This window comes from Nilaparvata lugens, chromosome 2, assembly GCF_014356525.2.
Source record: "Nilaparvata lugens isolate BPH chromosome 2, ASM1435652v1, whole genome shotgun sequence".
NCBI lineage: Eukaryota > Metazoa > Arthropoda > Insecta > Hemiptera > Delphacidae > Nilaparvata > Nilaparvata lugens.
This window is the reverse complement of record NC_052505.1, coordinates 44,004,624-44,025,267: the sequence shown is the minus strand read 5'-3', so window position 1 is coordinate 44,025,267 and position 20,644 is coordinate 44,004,624. Positions and strand designations below refer to the sequence as shown.

Sequence of the window (20,644 nt, the reverse complement as noted above, 5' to 3'; positions counted from 1 at the left end):
TCTCCAAATCGTGACGTCATCATCGGATAGAAAACTTTCAGAATGTGTCTATTTCAGAAGAATGTAAATAATTATTCATTTAAAATGTGAACTCCAGCTGCGCTCCCACTGAAATAGACACAATCTGCTATGGAAAACAATGTAAACAAACTCTACAGAAAAGTTTTCTATCTGATGCTGACGTTTCAATTTGAAGATATGGCAGTGGATGTTGGCTTCATCGACTTTTAGTATGAATATACAATAGGCCGTGTCTATTCTATAACTGGTCTAAGGTTTCTGTTTCTATATTCAAAACAAAATCAAAAGCCAACCCACCACTTGACACTACTTTTGTTTATTTTGTTTTTTCTTTTTCATTATCTCTGTGCACTGTTTACTCAAGTATTTTCCAATACCATCAAAAATCTTGAACGTTTTAAGCATTAGTCCTGTTATTAATTCAGTTGAGTGTTGCACTGCGGCATTTGAGGTATCCTAACTTGTTTTTGGTACTGAATCAGACCGGTGAGTTATAACCTAAACATCTTCAATCTACATTACCGGCTCCAATGCTATAATTACATACTCTTTAAAATTAATTCAGGCCTACATATCTATACAGATTTTTATCTATTCTATCTATAAGATTTGTATCTAATCTATTAGGCCTATAATCTATATTTATATTGATCGAACCCAGCGAGTTCTACTAGAGATGTCGTTTTCCGTTTGTCTGTTTCAACGATGTCTTTTGATTGGTTTTTTAATTTGGATTTTCTTTCAATAATGATCCTATTATAGTTATTAAGCCAGCTATTTCTGTATATATTTGGTTATTTTTATATATTGTTAATCAACTGAAATTGATTAGTTGTGACTTGAAAACAGACACCTGGGCTCTATGCTTCATAAGGAAATACAAGCTAATATAATTATTAAGCTGCGTTTACACCAAAGTTATTAACAAAATGTTAATTACTTAATCCTTATAAATTCTATTAGATTGAACATAACTTAATCCTTATAAATTTTATTAGATTAAACATAACTTATCATACACATGATGAACATGTTTGTCAAGTTCCGCTCAATCTAATAGGATTAAGTTATTAACATTTTCTTAATAACTTTAGTGTAAACCCATCTTTAGTAATTCCCCACTTTGATAACTAACTGACTACATAAATATTTTTAGTTTGTATTTAACATGCAATAGGGCTATGCCCCACCCCTGAGCCAGCCAGGTCACTTAATTGACTCACTCCTCAGTCCTTTTTGAGGCTATAACAGGATACTATTGAAAGTGCTTAAGAAAAAAAATGTAGTGACTTATCATGACGCTGAATGCTTATTTGTGTTTTGTGAGTTTATCACACAGACTGTCGCTTAATATGCGCCAACATAAGATTCAGCTGCTTGTCTTAAATTTGATTTTGTCTTATTCACTCATACAAATACAATAGCCTATAGATTTCTATTGATTTAGATGTAATAACAAGTTGCGAATTTCAAAATCAGTTGTTGAAAGGATGCATTGTCTGCTGATAATGCATATATAAAGTTCTCCTTGGGTAACATTATATGAGTGGAATCTCGCTATAGTGAGGTCCACGTTATAATGGTACCTAGTAGAAAAATATAGAGAACATCGTTGCCGATTTTCTGCCTTCCCACTGGCTTCTGTAAAATATTTATCTTTGGAAAGGTGGTTGAAGCAGTCATCAAGCCTCAACTTAGGAAGTTCTTTGAGATAAATCAACTTTTCTCAAGTATGCAGTTCGGTTATCGCAGAGGGAGGTCAACTGTTGACGCAGTAATTCGAGTGGCTGAGCGAATTGGTTCAGTGTTCGAGGATGGTGAGTCCCTGGCACTGACCTTATGAGATTTGAGCAGAGCCTTTGACTGTGTTGACCACCATAAAATCAGCAAAAAGCTTCGTTATTATGAGGTTTTGGACTCTGCTCTAAACATCTTGGAGTCATATCTGACTGGGAGAACACAGGTGGTGTCATTGGGAGGAGCTGCTTCCTGTCCACTCCCTGTGAATTTTGGTATACCTAAAAGTTCAATACTGGGGCCAATCCTGTTTATCATAATGATCAATTACCTGGACAACAATGGTTCAACTTTCTTCTTTGCTGACAATACATTGCTGACCTTCAGCAGGTGTTGGAGATGTCAGCAGAGCATCTGCAGTCTTCAACTTCATGGTTTCAGGTTAATCGGTTCCAACTGAATGTGAGTAAGACGCAAAATCTTCTGCAGCTTGTCGCGAAGTCTGCCTCATGATCTGGAACCGGTGAAGCTGCTGGGCTTTGTATTGGATTCGAAACTCAGCTGGGCTAGCCACATCCAGCAGGTGACTAGGAGACTGTCCCGAATCTCTTTCCTGTTGCTCAAGCTGAGGGGACAGGTGACGGAGGCATATCTGGTCATGGTATATCATGCACTTTTCCACTACCATATCTCCTATGGTAAACTCATATGGGGTCATTCAGCCAAGGTTGTGAACATACTGAACTTCAAAAACTGGCTGCTAGGATTATAACTTTAAGCGAACATCTTGCTAATTGCAAGCCAATTTTTGTTAGGCTAGGCATCCTGACACTAGTCAGCCACTTCATTCTTCTTTGCCTCATGTATATCAAGAAGAATCAACAACATTTGTTGACTCGGACTGATGTACATCACCATAACACCAGGCATCGAGTGCTGTTGACTTAACCAGAGATCGCGGGTATGCTACAGGAGTGTAGCTCTCCGCTACTTCAACAATCTACCTGTAGGAGTGAAGCAGTTGGATACCAGCAAGTTCGAATGGGTTGTGACCGGTTTTTTGAGAGCCAGGGCTTTTTTTGATGTCCAGAAATTTTTAAACGATGACCTGTCTCAAATATTATCTGGCTAATTTGCCAGTTAGTCAAAGAGCCTTAGATATAGAGGACTTACTCTATAGAACTATATTTCTCCTAGACTGACCATTATTGTAGTGCAGGTATAGTACAGTTAAATTTATTATAATTGACTTTTCAATATTATCAGTAAGGATTCTTGTTCAATCTATTTCAGTAACTAATAACTTGGGATTGACTTGGTGTTTTCTATTTTCTCTTTCAACAGCTCTAATTAGAAATGTCTGGATATAAGCTGACTTACTTTCCTGTCACCGCGCTGGGAGAACCAATTAGATGGATGATGTCTTACCTGGATATCAAATTCGAGGATTACAGATTTGAAAGGGAGCAATGGCCTTCAATAAAGCCAAGTAAGTAAAAACACTTAATTTTTCACTTTTTTATCTAATTATTAATCAAATACTGTTCTTGTACCTAGTGCATTCTTTTTTATAGATTACTTTTTTGGAGTAGAATTAATGTATTAACCAATATATTGAAGTTGACCCGTTATTTTAAAAATCTAAAGATCAAGGAAAAGTTGAATTGAACAGTATTCAAATGTACAAGAAAGTTGAATGGAAATTTCTGAAATTAAAGAAGAGTGCAGTTAAACTCATTAGCGTCGTTGAATTTAAATTTTGGAATTATTTCACAACTAAACTGAATATTTACAGTGATAACACACAGATTAATTACCATATTGGATTTTTTTTTGGTTATTTTAGATATTGAAGTGAATTTTCTACATGAATCTGGTAGCCTAAATTCAAAATATGAATATTGGGAAACCTGCTTTCTTCAACTTCCATTCATTGCTATAATATGTAATTCATTGTTAGGTTATAATGCGTAATTTTATTTTTTTTTAAATATATAAAAGTAAGTTATAGAAGTTGAAAAACAAATTGATGAAAATAAGTTGTTATTTTTTAAAACTCTTTGTTTTCTGGAATAATTTTGAATGTAGAAAGAACACACAAAATCACTCTGAACACAAAAATGTGAGATAAGCTTATCTTGAAGTTCTGCTGCTCTGCTACTGCACCCTTGAGTCAATTAACAGCATGTCGCGTAGTTTTATAATTCATTTCAAACAAGCAAGAGGTATATACATTATAAATTAATTAATCAGACTTCAAATTAATATTATTAGAAAAGGTGAACAAAATTGTAATTTATAGCATCGATGGCATTCCCAGAACTTCAAATTATCTTGGTGACCAGATTTCCAAATAACATTCATTAATTTGACACTTTTGAGAGTTTGAATCTACCAGTCAGAGCAGTCAAATTAAGAAATTTTGAGTCATCTATAACCATTTTTATCCTTCCAGCTTATTTCAATTGAGTTTGGCTTTTCAGGTTCGAAAGAATGCTTTCTTCGAGAATAATATTGCACGCATATAATTGCACCATCAGCTACAATAAGGCCCAAAAATATTGTATAATGACAAAATAAAAGCCAGTATCAGTGATATTTTTCTACAACTTAGCATGCTGATGTAAAGTTATGTTTATTTCTGAGCTGTCAAAGTTCCATGAGATCTTTCATCGCTCAGTAGAATAGCTGTAATTGTTTTTATCTCTAGTCACATTTCATATCAGTGGGAATTGCATAATCAGTTTGTTACATAAGAATTTCATGTAACTTGTCCAGTTAGTCTATTCTGTTTCAAAATACAGTGGAAAGTTTTACGAGTCGAGCAACGACTGAAACTGAATATGATAACGACAAGTCATTTTCCATTCTGAATAATAATTTAGATAAAAATATCTGGTAATCTACTGCTGCTAACAAATTGATCATGTTTTTGTAAACTGATTTAGTATATAAATAAAAATTCGGGGGAGAAACAGTTTTGGGCTGTGCCTGTTGGTCCTCCCTCAAGTATTCTGATGAATAGGCTACTTATTATTAATAATAGTTATTGTGTATCGTGATCTATAAATGAATGAATAAATAAATGAAAATGAATCTTGTTCATTCTTATGAACCTTCATGAATGGTAAGAAAAGGAGTATTTATTGAATAAAATTGCATAAATTGAGTTAGTTCAATATCAAATCAAGTTTTAAAATAGCAGCAAATGGAGAGAAATAAATAAATAAATACATTTAATGCTAAAAAGTTATTTCATTGCTCCTACGGTGATATTAAGTTATTTTAACTATTTTTTTGATTATTGAATTTTTTATAATGAATAGGTCCTTTTTGGCATTCACTGTAGTTGTTAACAATATCACAACTATGCTCAAATTGATATACTCTTGTCAATAATACAATAATAACCATTGAAAAATTTTTATTGTAATCCATGGTTGGAAATTCGCTTGGACATAATGGGATGGATTTTGGTTTGAAAAGAGTGTTTATATTGTTTGAACTCTCAAGATCAAATCCTAATATTTGCCTCTTTTATAAGTATCTTTACCAAGTTATCAATTTCAACATGCTCTGCTGAATCCTCAAAATCTCTGACCACCCTATTTTGACTGAATCAATTTGCCTTCATGAATTCATTCTGCGCTTGAATTCTTATATGCCGAAAACTTATCTGATTAATATTGTTTGAATGTTTGTTGTGAAGCAACTCCATTTGGACAAGTGCCTGTCTTGGAAATCGATGGAAAGTCAGTGTGGCAATCAGTTGCCATTTCCAGATACTTTGGAAAGAAGGCTGATCTCGCTGGAAAGGATGAATGGGAAAGTTTGATGATTGACGTAATAGTGGATACCTTCACAGATTTCCGCTTAGGTAAGTTTATGTTGATCGATTCATTCCTATTATAATTAAATATGAGTAAAATATTTCCAGAGATAAGAGAGAGAAAAGAAAGTCTCCGATTGGTTAATCTTTGATTGAAAGTTGAAATAATTTTCTGACTGAAAGTTGGATTGAATTTTACTCGAAAATGATCAATTCCTTGCATTGTATACGATTCAATGTGATCCATCTTTTAGAGACCTAATGGTACTGTACTTCCGTTACTGATGGAAAATACACTAGCATTTGGGAATATTTCAAACTTGTATTACCCTGTTCCCACTGAATTATGCTCTCACTCTACGAATAGTCGTCTCGGTGGAGAGGGAACATAATTTTCGTGGAAAAGTTTAAATGTATCATTTTCCGCCGTGCATTATGCTGAAGTGGTTTATTGATAATTAGTGAAGTGAAATATGTACATGTTTATTGAGAATATTAGTGAGATAATCCTAGTGTAGTGACAAGTTTCAAATCATAATTGGATTAATAATTTTAGAGATGGAGAATGCCATCATATTTTTGTAGCTGAATGACCGAGTCCCTAATTATTAATTTGTATTAGTTAAACGAGTAAAGTTCACGCTATCTTCATAAACTGAAAGACCGAATTATGAAATTTATCTAAATTTGTAACATGATTTTACATTTGATTTGTTTTGTTTAAATTTCAAGTAGCCTAGCTTACTGATTCACTCAATTCTGATCTCAGTCTGATTCACTCATTTATTCACTCAATAAAATTTAAAAGTTAGGTACATAGAAAGCAAAAGTTTGTTGTTTATGAAGTCCCATGACTCGCCCTATAGTATTTAGAGATCTTCTACTCCCATCAGGGGTGGTTACAAAACTAGTGGCAAAGCGGTGGTGTAGACTGCAAGAATGTCTATCGAATCATTTGGCTTTGAGCTGTTGGAATTCCACATGCTCTGATAAGATATAGGATGTTTTAAATTGGTTGTTTAACTGAGTCACAAACTATCTGGGACAAAAATCACGTTAAGAAAAGTATTTATATTCAGAGTATGAGCCGATTTATAAACTTATGTATTAAGAGAATTTGATAGAAATGAGCTATGTGTTTGAAAAAAAATTTCAATCTTAAATTGTGTACAGCCTTTAACGCCACAAACACGCAAATTTCATCAGCTGATGCTAAGCTTATTAAATATGTATTTTACTGTCTCGCGTGTTCGTGGCGCTCAAGTCTGTACGCAGCTTAATAAAATATAATTGAGTAGCTGAGTAGCAGCGTACAGTAAATGGTAATGGAGTATTTAATTACAAATCAAGAAATATTGCCATGAGTCCATTCTTTTTATAGTCATAAGTTGCGTACAGAGATATACGCGCCTCCAACACGCTCCGCGCACACTCCGCACTCGCTCTGCAATCGCTCCACGCACGCTCCGCAATCGCTCCGATCATGAACGTTGCGGGAGATGTTAGCTCTTCTCGCGTTCCACTCTTACTCCCCGGTCGATCATCAATCGATCTGCTCGAGTGACGTTCGATTGCGGAGCAGAGCGAAAGTCTGTATGCACCTTAAAATTCCATCTCTATCCCAGTGAGAAGTGAATTTTGACAAACTTTAGTATTTATGGTTTGTATAAAATAAGTTGAGACTTGGTCCTTCAAACCGAAGAAATTACAGCGTTCCCAAACTGTGTAATACTGAAAATGTCTCAAAAATTTCCAATTTAACCACAGAATTGTTCATAGAATATCATCCCTGATATTCCAGTAGTGCTGAAAAAGTTTTGGGGTTGAAGGATGTAAAGGAGAATACATTTTTTGTCAAAATTGAAAACTTGAAAATGGTTTATTGTTTGAAGAATTAAAAATTCGTTTATCTTCTGAATATCACTCCTCTCAGAATCTTTCTATTGGTGTCTAGATCATTTTTATCCGACCCATGGTTATTTTTTAATCTTCTATACTTATAAAATTCTTATCTCACTGACTCACTCACTGATCACGATTTCTGGAAAACTACTGGATGGATTGCAACAAAACTTGGAATATAGCTTCCTTATAAGTCCTAGGTGCTCACTAAGAAATTTTTCGGCGATATTTCAACTCTAAGGGTGGGTTTTAAGGGTTTAAAGTTCGTCTTTTAGCATGTATATTCTTATCCCAATCTCTTAATTATTATTGGAATGTCCATATCATAATAATATGTTACTATAGAACTATAATCTAGAGAGAGTACCTCTTCGAAACAGTTGTTAACTGGCAACTAGATTAATAATTTTGTCAGGTTGGCATTAAGTTGAGTTGACTTTATTAGGTTGGCACCAAGTTGAAGAACTAATTAAAATGCATTTATCGAGAACAAATTGAGCTTCAATCAGAGCTAATGTAAGAGTATGGGAGTATAGATAATTTTAATTTTTCATAAAACAAACTTTTATGACGGGATTTGCTTTTATCAATTGATCCTATTCTATCAAGACTAATTTTGTTTGTATATCCAACAGATCGCGAAAACTGCTTAAACAATTTCGATGAAATTTTAGTAATTCAATATGATACATAGAGGGTATTTTTAAAACTTCAGAAGTGTCCGTTGTGGAATATGTTTGCAAAGAATGAGGAAATTCGGCCAAAATTTAACTTGGGCGAAAGAAAGGGGTTATTTATTAAAGCGGCCAAATAGCTGTTGTTGCTTTTGCTAATGTAAAAATATATTCTATAGAAGTAAGGCGCTTTTCCCATGAATCAATTATTCCCAAACATTGATTGTTTTACCAAAGAAAATAGAAGGTAGATTTCGATAAAAATATTGGAGAACATGCATATTTGTTGACATTCACTTGAAACTGCAGTATTCCTCATTAATAGCATCAATGCTCCCCATTCAAACAATGCTGACACATTGATGTGAATCTTACTATTATTTGGTTACTTCAGCTCAGATGAAGATAATAACCTAATGTTGGTGATCGCTTCTGTTTCAATTTCATGTTTGACATTTTTGCTTTTCATGCCAGTTGTTGAAACATCTCAGAGAGTACTAGGGGATCGAAGGAAGGAAAAGAATAGGAGTTGGTTTGATGAGGAGTGTCGATAGGCTACAAGGAAGAAGAATGAAGCATACCAGGTGCTACAACAACGGACCAGCACGAGACACGCAGTAGAAAGATACAGAGAATCGAGGAAGAAGGAAAAAAAGCTGCACAGAAGGAAGAAAAGAAGCGCCGAAGCACAAAAACTTGAAGAGATGGAAAAATTCCAGGAGCAAAATGAGATGAGGAAGTTCTACAGCTTTGTAAGTGATCAGCGTAGAGGATTCACCCCTAGAGTAATGATATGCAAAGGGAAGGATGGAGCAATGATTGCAGAAAGATCGCAGGCACTGGATAGATGGAGAGAGTATTTTATAGAAATACTTAATAAGAATTCTCAGTTGAATACAGAAGTGATAGTGGAAGTGATGCATGGGGATGAGATGGAGGAAGACCCACCCACGCTGGAGGAAGTGGAGAACACTCAATAAAGAAATTGAGGAATAATAAAGCTCCAGGCCTAGATGGGCTAGCTGCAGAATTGTTTAAGCTTGGTGGTAACACTCTCAAAGAAGAGTTGCATAGATTAGTATACAAGATATGGAGCAGTGAGGAAATGCCAGATGAGTGGACCAAAGGTGTAATAGTTCCAATGTACAAGAAAGGAGATAGACTGAATTGTGAGAGCTACAGGGGTATTACACTAGTGAATATAGGTTATAAAATCTTTTCAAATATCCTATATGGAAAATTGAGAGTGTATACAGATAGAGAGGTAGGAGGGTATCAAGCTGGATTTCGAGAAGGGTGCTCCACTATAGACCAAATATATGTGCTCCGGCAAATCCTGGAAAAGACACTTGAATTCGATATTAAAACCCACCACATTTTTACAGACTTTAAGGCAGCTTACGATAGTATCATTAGGAGTAAATTGTATGAGGCTATGGTGGAGATGAATATGCCAAGGAAGCTTGTGAGACTGGTGCAGATGACAATGAAGAAGGTGGTATGTTATGTAAGGATTGGAAAGTAGCTTATCGGAGCCCTTTCAAGTGGAAAATGGTGTAAGGCAGGGGGATGCCCTTTCATGTTTGCTTTTCAACCTTTCTCTAGAAAAAGTAATCAGGGACTCGCGAATTAATACTAGAGGATCACTATACAATAGACTGACTCAGATATTAGCGTATGCAGATGATGTGGACATCGCATGTAGATCGCCAGCAGCTATGAAGGACGCCTACACGCGGTTGGAGGAAGCTGCAAAAAGAATCGGTCTGGTAGTAAATGAGAATAAATCCAAAGTTATGGTGGCCTCCAACTCTGGAGAAGGGCGAGAGCATGGCCAAAGCATAGAGATCCAGGGGAGAAACTTCGAAATCGTAGAAGAGTTTGTATACCTGGGATCTTCTATAAACTCCAGAAACGATTCAAGTAAAGAAGTAAGGCGAAGGGTTATGCTAGTCAATATATGCTATTACGCGCTATCAACTCTGTTGAAAAAACGTACTCTCAGTAGTAAGACCAAGCTGCTGCTATACAGAACAATCATCATGCCTGTCTTACTGTATGGTAGTGAAACATGGGCAACTACGGTGGCGGATGAAAGAATGTTGGGCGTATTTGAGAGAAAGATCCTCAGAAGAGTGTTTGGAGGCATACAGGAAGCAGGAGTCTGGCGTAGGAGGCATAATGACGAACTTTATAGGCTGTACCAGTATGCAGATATAGCCACTATGATGCGAGTTCGCAGGCTGAGGTGGGCAGGACACCTGGTACGAGCTGACGATGCCTACCCCCCAAAGATGGCAATGGAAGGGAAAATATATGGCCGGCGAAGGAGAGGGCGACCCAGAACAAGATGGATAGACGTAGTGAATAAGGATTTAGCAGTAATTGGGGTGCGAAGATGGAAAAGTGCAGCGGTGGACAGAGATGCTTGGAGGCGGAAATTGAGGGAGGCTGTGACCCGCGCTGGGTTGTAATGCCAAATAATAAGAAGAAGAAGATGCCAGTTGTTATCCTATACTATTAAACGAGCAATTTCTGTTTATATGTTTAGATGTTTATATATCTGTATGTGTGACCGGATCTCGAAAACGGCACTAACGATTTCCACGAAATTTGAAACATAGTAGGTTTATGATATAAAAATTCGATTGCACTGAGTCTCAACTCTGGGATAACTCGCTGAAGGACATTAATAGGATAAATATGTCCTTGGAAAAACAGCTGGAATTTTTGTCGTCTCTCGATACCGTAATGGAAGTGAGTGAGCGAGTGCATGTGTGGGTTATTCCTCAGCTGATCTCACGAGAAAAATAATCCAGGAAGAGAAACTTATTTTTGTTTATTTCTCTTTTTTTAGAAAACATGTTTACTTCAGAAAGTCCTAAGTAGTAAATAGATGCTGTCAGTGTAGACTGGCTTCTCCACACATCTGTGTAATCACTTGTCAGCTGATTTATGATGAATAATTCTTTAGTCTGATTTTTACTCTAATATTGTCGTATGAAGGAGGCTCCTTTTTCCTTTTATGTTATCCTTGAAATGCAAAATTTCCAAAAACCTTGTATATACGTCGACGCGCAATTAAAAAAGGAACATAGGTACCTGTCAAATTTCATGAAAATCTATTACCGCGTTTCGCCGTAAATGCGCAACATATAAACATTGAGAGAAATGCTAAACCGTTGACTTGAATCTTGGACCTCACTTCGCTCGGTCAACAAATATTGTAGCAAACATTAATCATTCTAAATCGAATTCGTAGTATATCTATTTATAATTGATGATGTGTTTGTTTTTTGAAGTGTGAATAAATTGTTATTTTGATGAGTGGTAGTAGCTTAACCTGGATTTTGATTTGGACTATAGTATAAATTTGAAAAGGGACAGTTTTGGGCATAAGCCTGTTGTGCCTCCTCATATAACTAAAAATAATTATTGTACAACTGAAAAATTAATAAATAAATATAAACTATAAATTCAATCTTTCGTTAGAAATGTTCTATGCATTTACACTCCAGAGCGAAGCTCGGTCCCCCGTTATTTATTATGTGAAATAAGCTCTCATTGAATGAAATCATAAGCATTGAAGTCAATTATACCAAGAAAGCAATTTATTTCTGTTTGAATATGTGTGTTTGTGGATATGTATGTATATTGGATGGATCTCGAAAACGGCTCTAACGATTTTGATTGAATCAAGAATATAGTGGATTCGCGACAAAAAAAAAAACATTATTTTGAAACAGGTCTCAACTCTGGGAAATGTCGCTGAAGTTCCTTGAGAAAGGATTATTGGTCCCTCAAGTAGCAGCTTATCAGAAAAAAGTTTTCCATAATCTGTTGAAAACGTAAGAGAGTGTGAGCAAATGAAAAAGATTAATTATAATAGCTGTAATTGAGTTACCAAATTTGGAAACCTTATTTTAAAACATTGCAGTATTCATGGAACATCTGGAAAAATAGGTTCAGAAAGTGACCGGATGATAGCAAAATAAATTTAAAATCGATCTCTCCAAACATATGTTAGTTGAATGTAATGTTCGTGAGTTGATAGAAATGCGACTAATTTCTTCAGCTTCTGTTGTATTGGTTCCTCTGATGCTCTATGTTTGTACGCAGCCATAGCCTTGAGAGAGCCAGTTGCACAATCTGTTAATTCCTAATCCGGACTAAATACCACGAGAGCCAATCAGAGAAGCCTTCTATTGAAAAAAACTCTGCTCTGATTAATTGTCATGGAATTTTATCATGATTGAAATTGAACAGGCTTTTGTGCTACTGGGCCTGATATTTTCATGTTTCAAAATCAGCTAAAAACTAAATCGAAATAAAAACATAATATTCCATCACCTGCTTCTATTTCCTTTCATGATGTCATTACATGACACAAGACAAACCTATTGATATTGATAGATCACTAGTAAATACTAAAGTTGTCAATTTTGATAGAAATTAAATTGAGTTACGTATTAATTTACATCCAAATTTTCATCACTAAGCTTTTGGTTTCAAGCGAAGATCAAAGAAAGAAATCATAGAATGGTAGTCAGTAATCAAAGTGATTGAATAAACTCTATTCATATTTATGCAATTTCACATTTAAATAATCCCACTTTAATATTTATGATAGTAGGCTAAAGTTTAGGACATGAGAAATCAGCCACAATAAATGTTACTCTAACTATTATGAATGGACTCTTATGTATATGAATGGACTTCCATGGAAGAAAGAATCAGTGGATTGGCTGCTTTGACACTTCTGGATAAGTGAGACGAAAATTAAGTGATAGGCTATGCCAAAAATTCCAGAATAAGCAGGAGATCTATGGATACCAGAGTCAACTAATTCAAATGAACTCAATTTGGAATTTAATTTTCAATTGCATCAAACAAAAGCAAATATAACCTGATCACTGCTAATTTTATAACTGTCAACGGGAAATATTAATTGCCAATGAATAAAGTCAAGGTCGACTCTTGAGCCCCGCCCAATATTCTACAAAATTTGCTGCAATTATTCTACTATTCTACAGAGCACTTCCAACACACCAATTAATTATTCAAATGATTTGACTTAATAATTTTCATGCCAAGTTGTGGCCTAATCTCAAAAACGATTATAACAATTTTGGTAGAAAATTTAGATTATAAATATTTCACAAAAATAATCTTATCTATAAATTCCCGTAGCGAAGCACGGGTGCCCTGCTAGTTAATGAATATGTTCGTCAATGTTGGGACATTTCGAGCATAAAACATGACATTTTCGACATGCTAAAAACTTTTTTGTTTCAAAAGACAAGTGGGTGGTGAAAGCGAGAAACTTTCTCAGAAAAAATTGAAATTATTTTTCCAATTGCTAAAAGTAACAATTTTATCCTTTTTATCCTTCAACCCTGAAACATTCTCAGCACTACTGGGATATCTGGGATGATATTCTTCAAACAATTCTGTGGTTAAATTAGATATTCCAGAATGTTGCAATTCTACACAGTTTGGCAACGCTGTAATTTCTTCGGCTGGAGGGCCAAGTCTCAACTCATTCTATATAGACTATAGAGATCTTGTACACCCATCAGGGGTGGTTATACACACATATCATTGTCTTGTACAGAGTATTCAAAGAATCGTGTACTCGTATTGATAAATAGTGCAGAGAATCAATCTCTTCAATAACCAGAACACTTTTGACTAAGGAATCAAGAATCTGTATTTCCCAAATGATTATTTTACTCCAATTTGAGGAAGCTATTTTAGTTTGAAAAAATACAGTCCATTATGAAGGTTGTAAGAAAAATTATAAACATTTATAATATTCCACATTGAATTTTCAATAGATTACTTTTAATTTCATTCGCAAGGCACTCTAGGTTCAACAAATCCTACCTATATTATGTTCTACCTAATAAAAAACTAAATCCTACCTATATTACTAAACTAACATCACTTGGTCAACACGCTTTGGACTGCCTGGACGGCATCGTTTTATCTTAAGGAATATGTCATTTACATCACATTGTACCCTTTTTTACAATCTTATTTTTCAACTCTATGAGAAAAACTTTCCAGCTTATCTAGAATTTCCTCACACTTGAAATTTCTATCTTATTCTACTGTACTGTATGTAAATATTCTGCTATTTATAACTATTTATTAACTACTATCAGCTGGCGCACAAGTTTCATCTTATGCTAGTCGTGCCAAAATCAATAGTTAATACTTGTATTTAAATTTGACATTTTGCAAATTTTTGCACATTATTGTTCCATATTTTACGTTCTATTGAGATAATAATGATTAAGCAATAATATTTTCATGCATTTATTTATACTTAACTGTATTTTGTATACCTGATTATAAATTTATAGCAAATAATTGAATTTGAAATTTTAAAATCAATAGTTAAATGAATAGTCAATACTCATTTTTACTTTCCTTGCCCTATTACCATAGGTACCATGAGATATCGTGTACACAGACGCACATACACTCATACACACACACACACACACACACACACACACACACACACACACTCACAGCCCAATACCCAAAAACCACTTTTTTGGACTAAGGGGACCTTGAAACGTATAGAAATTTAGAAATTGGGGTACCTTAATTTTTTTCGGAAAGCAATACTTTCCTTACCTATGGTAATAGGACAAGTATTGCTATGGTAAGTATTCCTATGGTAAGGAAAGTATTGCTTTCCAAAAAAATTCAAGGTACCCTAATTTCATGTTTTCTATACGTTTCATTACTTTCCTTGTCCTATTACCATAGGTAAGGAAAGTATTGCTTTCCGAAAAAAATTAAGGTACCCCAATTTCTAAATTTCTATACGTTTCAAGGTCCCCTTAGTCCAAAAAAGTGGTTTTTGGGTATTGGGCTGTGAGTGTGTGTGTGTATGAGTGTATGTGCGTCTGTGTACACGATATCTCATCTCCCAATTAACGGAATGACTTGAAATTTGGAACGTAAGGTCCTTACAATATAAGGATCGGACACGAACAATCTCGATCAAATGCGATTCAAGATGGCGAAAATGTTGTCAAAAACAGGGTTTTTCGCGATTTTCTCGAAAACGGCTCCAACGATTTGATTAAAGTTATACCTGAAATAGTCATCGATAAGCTCTATCAACTGCCACAAGTCCCATATCTGTAAAAATTTCAGGAGTTCCGCCCCATCTATGCAAAGTTTGATTTTAGATTCTTAATTATCAAGCTTCAGATACAATTTAAACAAATAATTTCGAGTGGAATAGATTGAGCATGAGAATCTCTACAATTAATGTTCAGTAACATTTTCACCTAAAATTAAAAATAAATTCGAAAATCGAGAAAATGTGATTATCCAATTGCAAACTATTGGCAACTGTTGATTCTATTAAATGATTCACTATGAAGAGATAGCAGACCTCGTGTGTCTCCAGCGTTATTACCCTGTCACCAGCTGGCTCTAATCTTTGAATAGTAGACTTGAGATGCTGCGCGGTAACACTACCGTAGCGTCAGGTAATCAATTTTCATAACGGCAAGGAAAGTTGTGTGAGTGCGCCACACCAGATTTTTTTATTTTGTTACTTTTAACTTAACACAAAACCTATTTATTTATCAGGTGTTAAACTCTAATAACACTTACATTCTTGAAACTACTTGATGTTCATTAAAAATATTACAGCATTGATTGAATTTATTGATAATTATATTTTTTATTACATTGGCATTGAATTCTATAAAACCTTACTTCAATTTTTTTATTCCTGTTTAAAACTCATACACACAATTCTTACTGTAAATTATTGTATCATAAGCCTTGCTTTTACAGCCGTTGGAAAGTGGTTTTATGAGAGCGATGAAGCCACCAAGAAGAAGCTCGAGAAACCTCTTTTAGAAACGACTGTGCCTTTCTATTTGGAAAAATTCGATTCCACAATTAAGGAGAATGGTGGTTTCTTGGCTAATGGAAAAGTAAGTAGGGTAATTTTGTCCATTCATGAATAGTACGCTACGCTCTTGTAGGATGGTTTACTCATTTTTTCATTCTGATTTGATTTCTTTTTGAATATTTTTCTCTCTTCTGTTCAAACTTTAATCTTTTTAATACACATCGAAAGCCTTTGAAATTGGAATAGCTGACTTGACAGGTATTGCAGTGTGTAATTTATGTGCGGGCATCCAGTCATGCAGTTACTGAATGCTAGCTCTGGCAGCCTGTAAATGAGCAATAAGAAGAATTAAAAATTAAAAAAATAGTCATTTGCAATGCGTAATTTGTGAAATTAAAGGTTCCGGTACGAAGAGGGGAATCTAGGTGGGGGACAGTCCTGCCCCCCAGTCAAACCCCCCGTCCGGAGGTATTCCCCCAGAAATAAAATTAAATTTGAACTCCTCAACACTTGTTTTTAGAGTGATTTTAAAGCTTTCATTTGTGTATTTTTACTATCATTTTTCCATATTTTCAATAAAAAATTGAAATTTCTTACTATAGGAGTCATGTCATCACGCTACCCCATCAGACGTTCTAAGGAACAGTTTGGTCTGATACTGAGTACTCATTAGGCAAGTTATTTATAATGTATCCTTAGCAACAGAGTTGGAAATTTTCTAAATCCTAGTTTTATATCAAAATTTAATATGTATATATTTTTCTGGACAAATTTTATGTCATAAATTTGTTTGTCAAATAATTCTAAATGTTCGAGAACAAGGTTTTTTAAAGTGAATTTTTGATGAATAAATTTCAGAATGAGGATCACAAATACATTTCAACCTCAAAGTGTTTATTGTGCATTGGGTGAAGAGTGGATTTTGAATTTTCAATTTGAAGCTCAAATTTTGCAGGCCGGACACAGCAATGTCCCCCGGCTAAATAGGCCCAAAAGTTATTAAATTTTTGAATGTTTCCAATTTTTTTTTTGTTGGCCTATGATTGCATATATATAGGCCAAAACTGCGCACGAGTACAAACTCAGCAAAAATTGATAGAGCCGCTCTCGTTATAACAACGTTCTGATAACATTAGTTTAAGTAGTATTTTATCCCTCTTTCTCTCTCTCTCTCTCTCTCGCCCTCTTCTTTTCTCCCTGAGGGGAATGTTTGTTGCCCGAGGTAAAGCAGCTGAGGGCAACAGTTACCCCGAGGGATAAAATAATTTTAACAAACCAAATTATTCCAACTGGAAAATTTTTCAAGGTCGCAGAATAATCTGTATAAAATCATGAAAACTCCTGTTTAGGTATTTTATAGTGAATCAAGAAGCATAGCCACATTTGTTCATCCTTTTTAGTAAATTTTGCACATTTGTATCGATATTGCATAATCTATTTTCATTTATAACTTGATGTGTCTTTTGCAGCTTTCCTGGGGTGACATATACTTTGTAGCTACCAGTGGTTACATCAATCATATGTTAGGATTCAACATGTCCGATAAATATGAAAACATCAAGGCTCTGTGTGAGAAAGTTGCTGCCATCCCGAAGATCAAAGAATGGATTGACAAGCGACCGGCTGGAATCTAAATTCATTTCAATTTGTTGAATCAGTCTTTTTGTTGAAAAGACTCCCTGGTATAAGTGATAAAGTTCCTTTCTAGGACACTGTACACATGAAGTCTGGATTCTCTTCCAAATTATTTTTCTTATTCATCAACATAAAGATTCTGTATTATACACCACAGATTTCACATTTTTGCCCCAGCATTATTATTTTACTATAGTATTATTAGAAAATTCAATATTTTTATTAAAAAGCATATACTTTTAAGTATTCTGACTTCAATTGCAATCACTTCCTCTCATCCTGGTAATTATTTTAAAAATTGTAAGCTTTTCTTATTAGAAAGAGACAGCAGCTTTTAAAGTGTAATCAATTTATATAACACTTTTCATATTGCACAGAACATTTTCTATGATGGCATTTTATTAAACAAAAGAGATTGCGATCTGACTAATTACTTATTTAAACAAGTAATTTCAAAAATTCTTCTTTCTCTGTGGATTTCTCTACGACAGTTGCAGTTTTAGAGCCTGTTCACATGACAGCAATTTACGCTCGGTTGTCGCGCGATTGCTCGGTTTTAGTTGCCGGTGCCCGATTGCTCGGTTGCCGGTGAATAGCGGCGGTTGTACTCAGACTTAACCGAGGGCAAATCGCTGTCATGTGTACGGACTGGCAAATCGAGCCGCGCGACAACCGAGCGTAAGTCGCTGTCATGTGAACAAACTCTTAGTGTTGGAAAATTCCAGTTGATAGTGTTGATTTTGGAAAAATAGTCCAGTCACTATTTTATATATGCATTGTAGTTCTGATTGTTTAATATATTGTTTGGATAAATAAAAAAGTCTCGAACCAATTTTCGCATGCAAAATTTCTTTGTGCCAGATAGAGAGTGGCCCAAAAACCTAACTTTTCCATTAATTTTCTAGTTTTCAGCTATTTCTGCCAAACCCAGTAATCGGACAGAAAATTCGCTCAAACCTTTTTTCAGATTATTAAATGTTGAATAAAATTATATCATTCGGAGCTCTTTATCTTCTATGAGTACGGTACTGAGTTATAATTTTTCAAAAATAAGTGAATCATTAAAATATCACAGAAGAAATGAGTGAGGTAAAATTTCCGTTTTTAAACAACATTATCAAAATGTAATTCATCAAACAACTAGTAATTTCCAAGCATAACCTATCGGTTTGCCACGGAACTGCTCCAAAGTTGTTGAAATATTTAGTGAACTGTTCTCTAATCGTAAACGCATTTGATGCACGTCTGATTCTGCAACCTCGGAGAGCAAGTAATTGATTTTGTGGCAACCTTTCAATATCTTCAAAATCTTCATTTGAAACGATTACTGATTCCTTAAATAGTTGTGAATAACGCAAGTTGCCTTTACAACATCGGTCACTGTGTCAACTTTACTCTCGAATGGTCTTCTAAAAATACGAAAGCGTGAAGCCAGTATGCCAAAAGCACATTCCACTGGTTGTCTAGCTCGAGAAAGTCTGGCGTTGAATATTTGGTGCTGGTAATTTCCAGTTACATTTCTTCTTGGATACGGCCTCATTAGATTTACCGATAAAGAAAAGCTTCATCTCCAACCAGTACATACGGTACTGGGTTATCAATAGAAGGTATCAGTTTTGGCTCAGGAAGTAATAAATTGCCCTTCATCAGCTTCTTTCCCAATGCACTGCTCGAAAACAAACTTCCGTCACTGAATCGTCCCATGGCACCAACATCAACGGTGATAAATTTGTAATCTGCGTCGACTTTAGCCAGCAAAACCACAGAGATGTGTGCTTATAATTAAAGTAAGAAGAACCACTTTTGTTAGGTTTTTTAATCACAACATGCTTACCGTCTACTGCCCCCACACAGTGTGGGAATTGCCATCTTTGCTCAAATCTGTTTGCAACTGACTCCCATTTTTGTGTAGACGGTTCTGGTAAATTATTGGTTGCATTTGCTCCCATATTGCGACGGCTACCTCCTTCACAATGTTAGAAACAGTTCGGTCTCCCAGTCTGAAGTTGTAAGCAATACTTTTGTAGCTATCACCGGAAGCAATATATCTGAAATAACCAAAAGTTATGTTACTGATGGAAAAACCAACGAACGGCATTTGATTTAAATTTGTAAGAACAAAGGAATATCAAGTAGTGTAATACATTTAATGAATAGCAAGATATTTTATCCTCTCCCCGCTGAGAGATATCCTGTATACTGAATATCTGTTTACATTTGCAGGTGAAGAAACAAAAAATATTTGGTTGAAATTGAGAGGTGGATATCGAGATGCTCGGCGACGTCACAAAAGAGTTATGTTAGTGGAGCTCCACTTCAGAAGATGCGGACATGGAAGTACCAAAATCAAATGTCTTTCCTTGAACCGTTTATGTCATGTGGGCAACGAGAAGGAAATTTAGTTGATGAAAGTGATGATGAAACCCAGCTTCCGTCTCAGCCTGCGGGAAATTCACATTTGGAGACCAATAATGTGACATTTAATAGTGGAGGAAGTCAAAGTTCGTTTAAACTTCATCTTGACGAGACTCATGCTTCAATTGACGAAGAAAACAATGAAATTGAGCAGCCTGCAATTGATGAAGGAGGACACGAAAGGTGATAACACAGATTTGTTATCCCGGATCCCAAATCCACAGCAGCAGATTCCTCTCCCTCCCAAAAAAAAGAAGCAAATGGATGTTCGAGATCTACTGGGCCAATCTATTAAACAACGAGAAGAGAGGGCCAGACAACAGGTGGAAGACAGGAGAAAACTGTCGGAAGAATCTACAAATTTGAATGACCCAATGTTCAATTTCTTTATGACAATGTACCAACTAACAAAAAATATGCCCAACCGTTATCAGCATGGCATCAGAGCCAAAGTTTTTCAAGCAGTTTCAGAGGCAGAGTCCGAAATTATGAACATAACTTCCTCAACGCCTACTTTTCAGTCAAGTGCACCTAGCCCTT

The 20,644-nt window shown here is 35.2% G+C and overlaps 1 protein-coding gene across 1 annotated transcript; it reads left to right on the top strand.

Annotated features, from left to right (window-relative positions):
• Positions 1 to 201: 201 nt before the first annotated feature.
• On the top strand, positions 202 to 18,110 carry LOC111055942 (glutathione S-transferase-like). The gene is made up of 5 exons (XM_039421275.1): positions 202 to 507; positions 3,103 to 3,247; positions 5,468 to 5,635; positions 15,994 to 16,136; positions 17,524 to 18,110. Exons 2-5 carry the CDS (start codon positions 3,115 to 3,117, stop codon positions 17,686 to 17,688), a joined length of 609 nt encoding a protein of 202 aa, XP_039277209.1. The 5' UTR covers positions 202 to 507; positions 3,103 to 3,114; the 3' UTR covers positions 17,689 to 18,110.
• Positions 18,111 to 20,644: the final 2,534 nt, after the last annotated feature.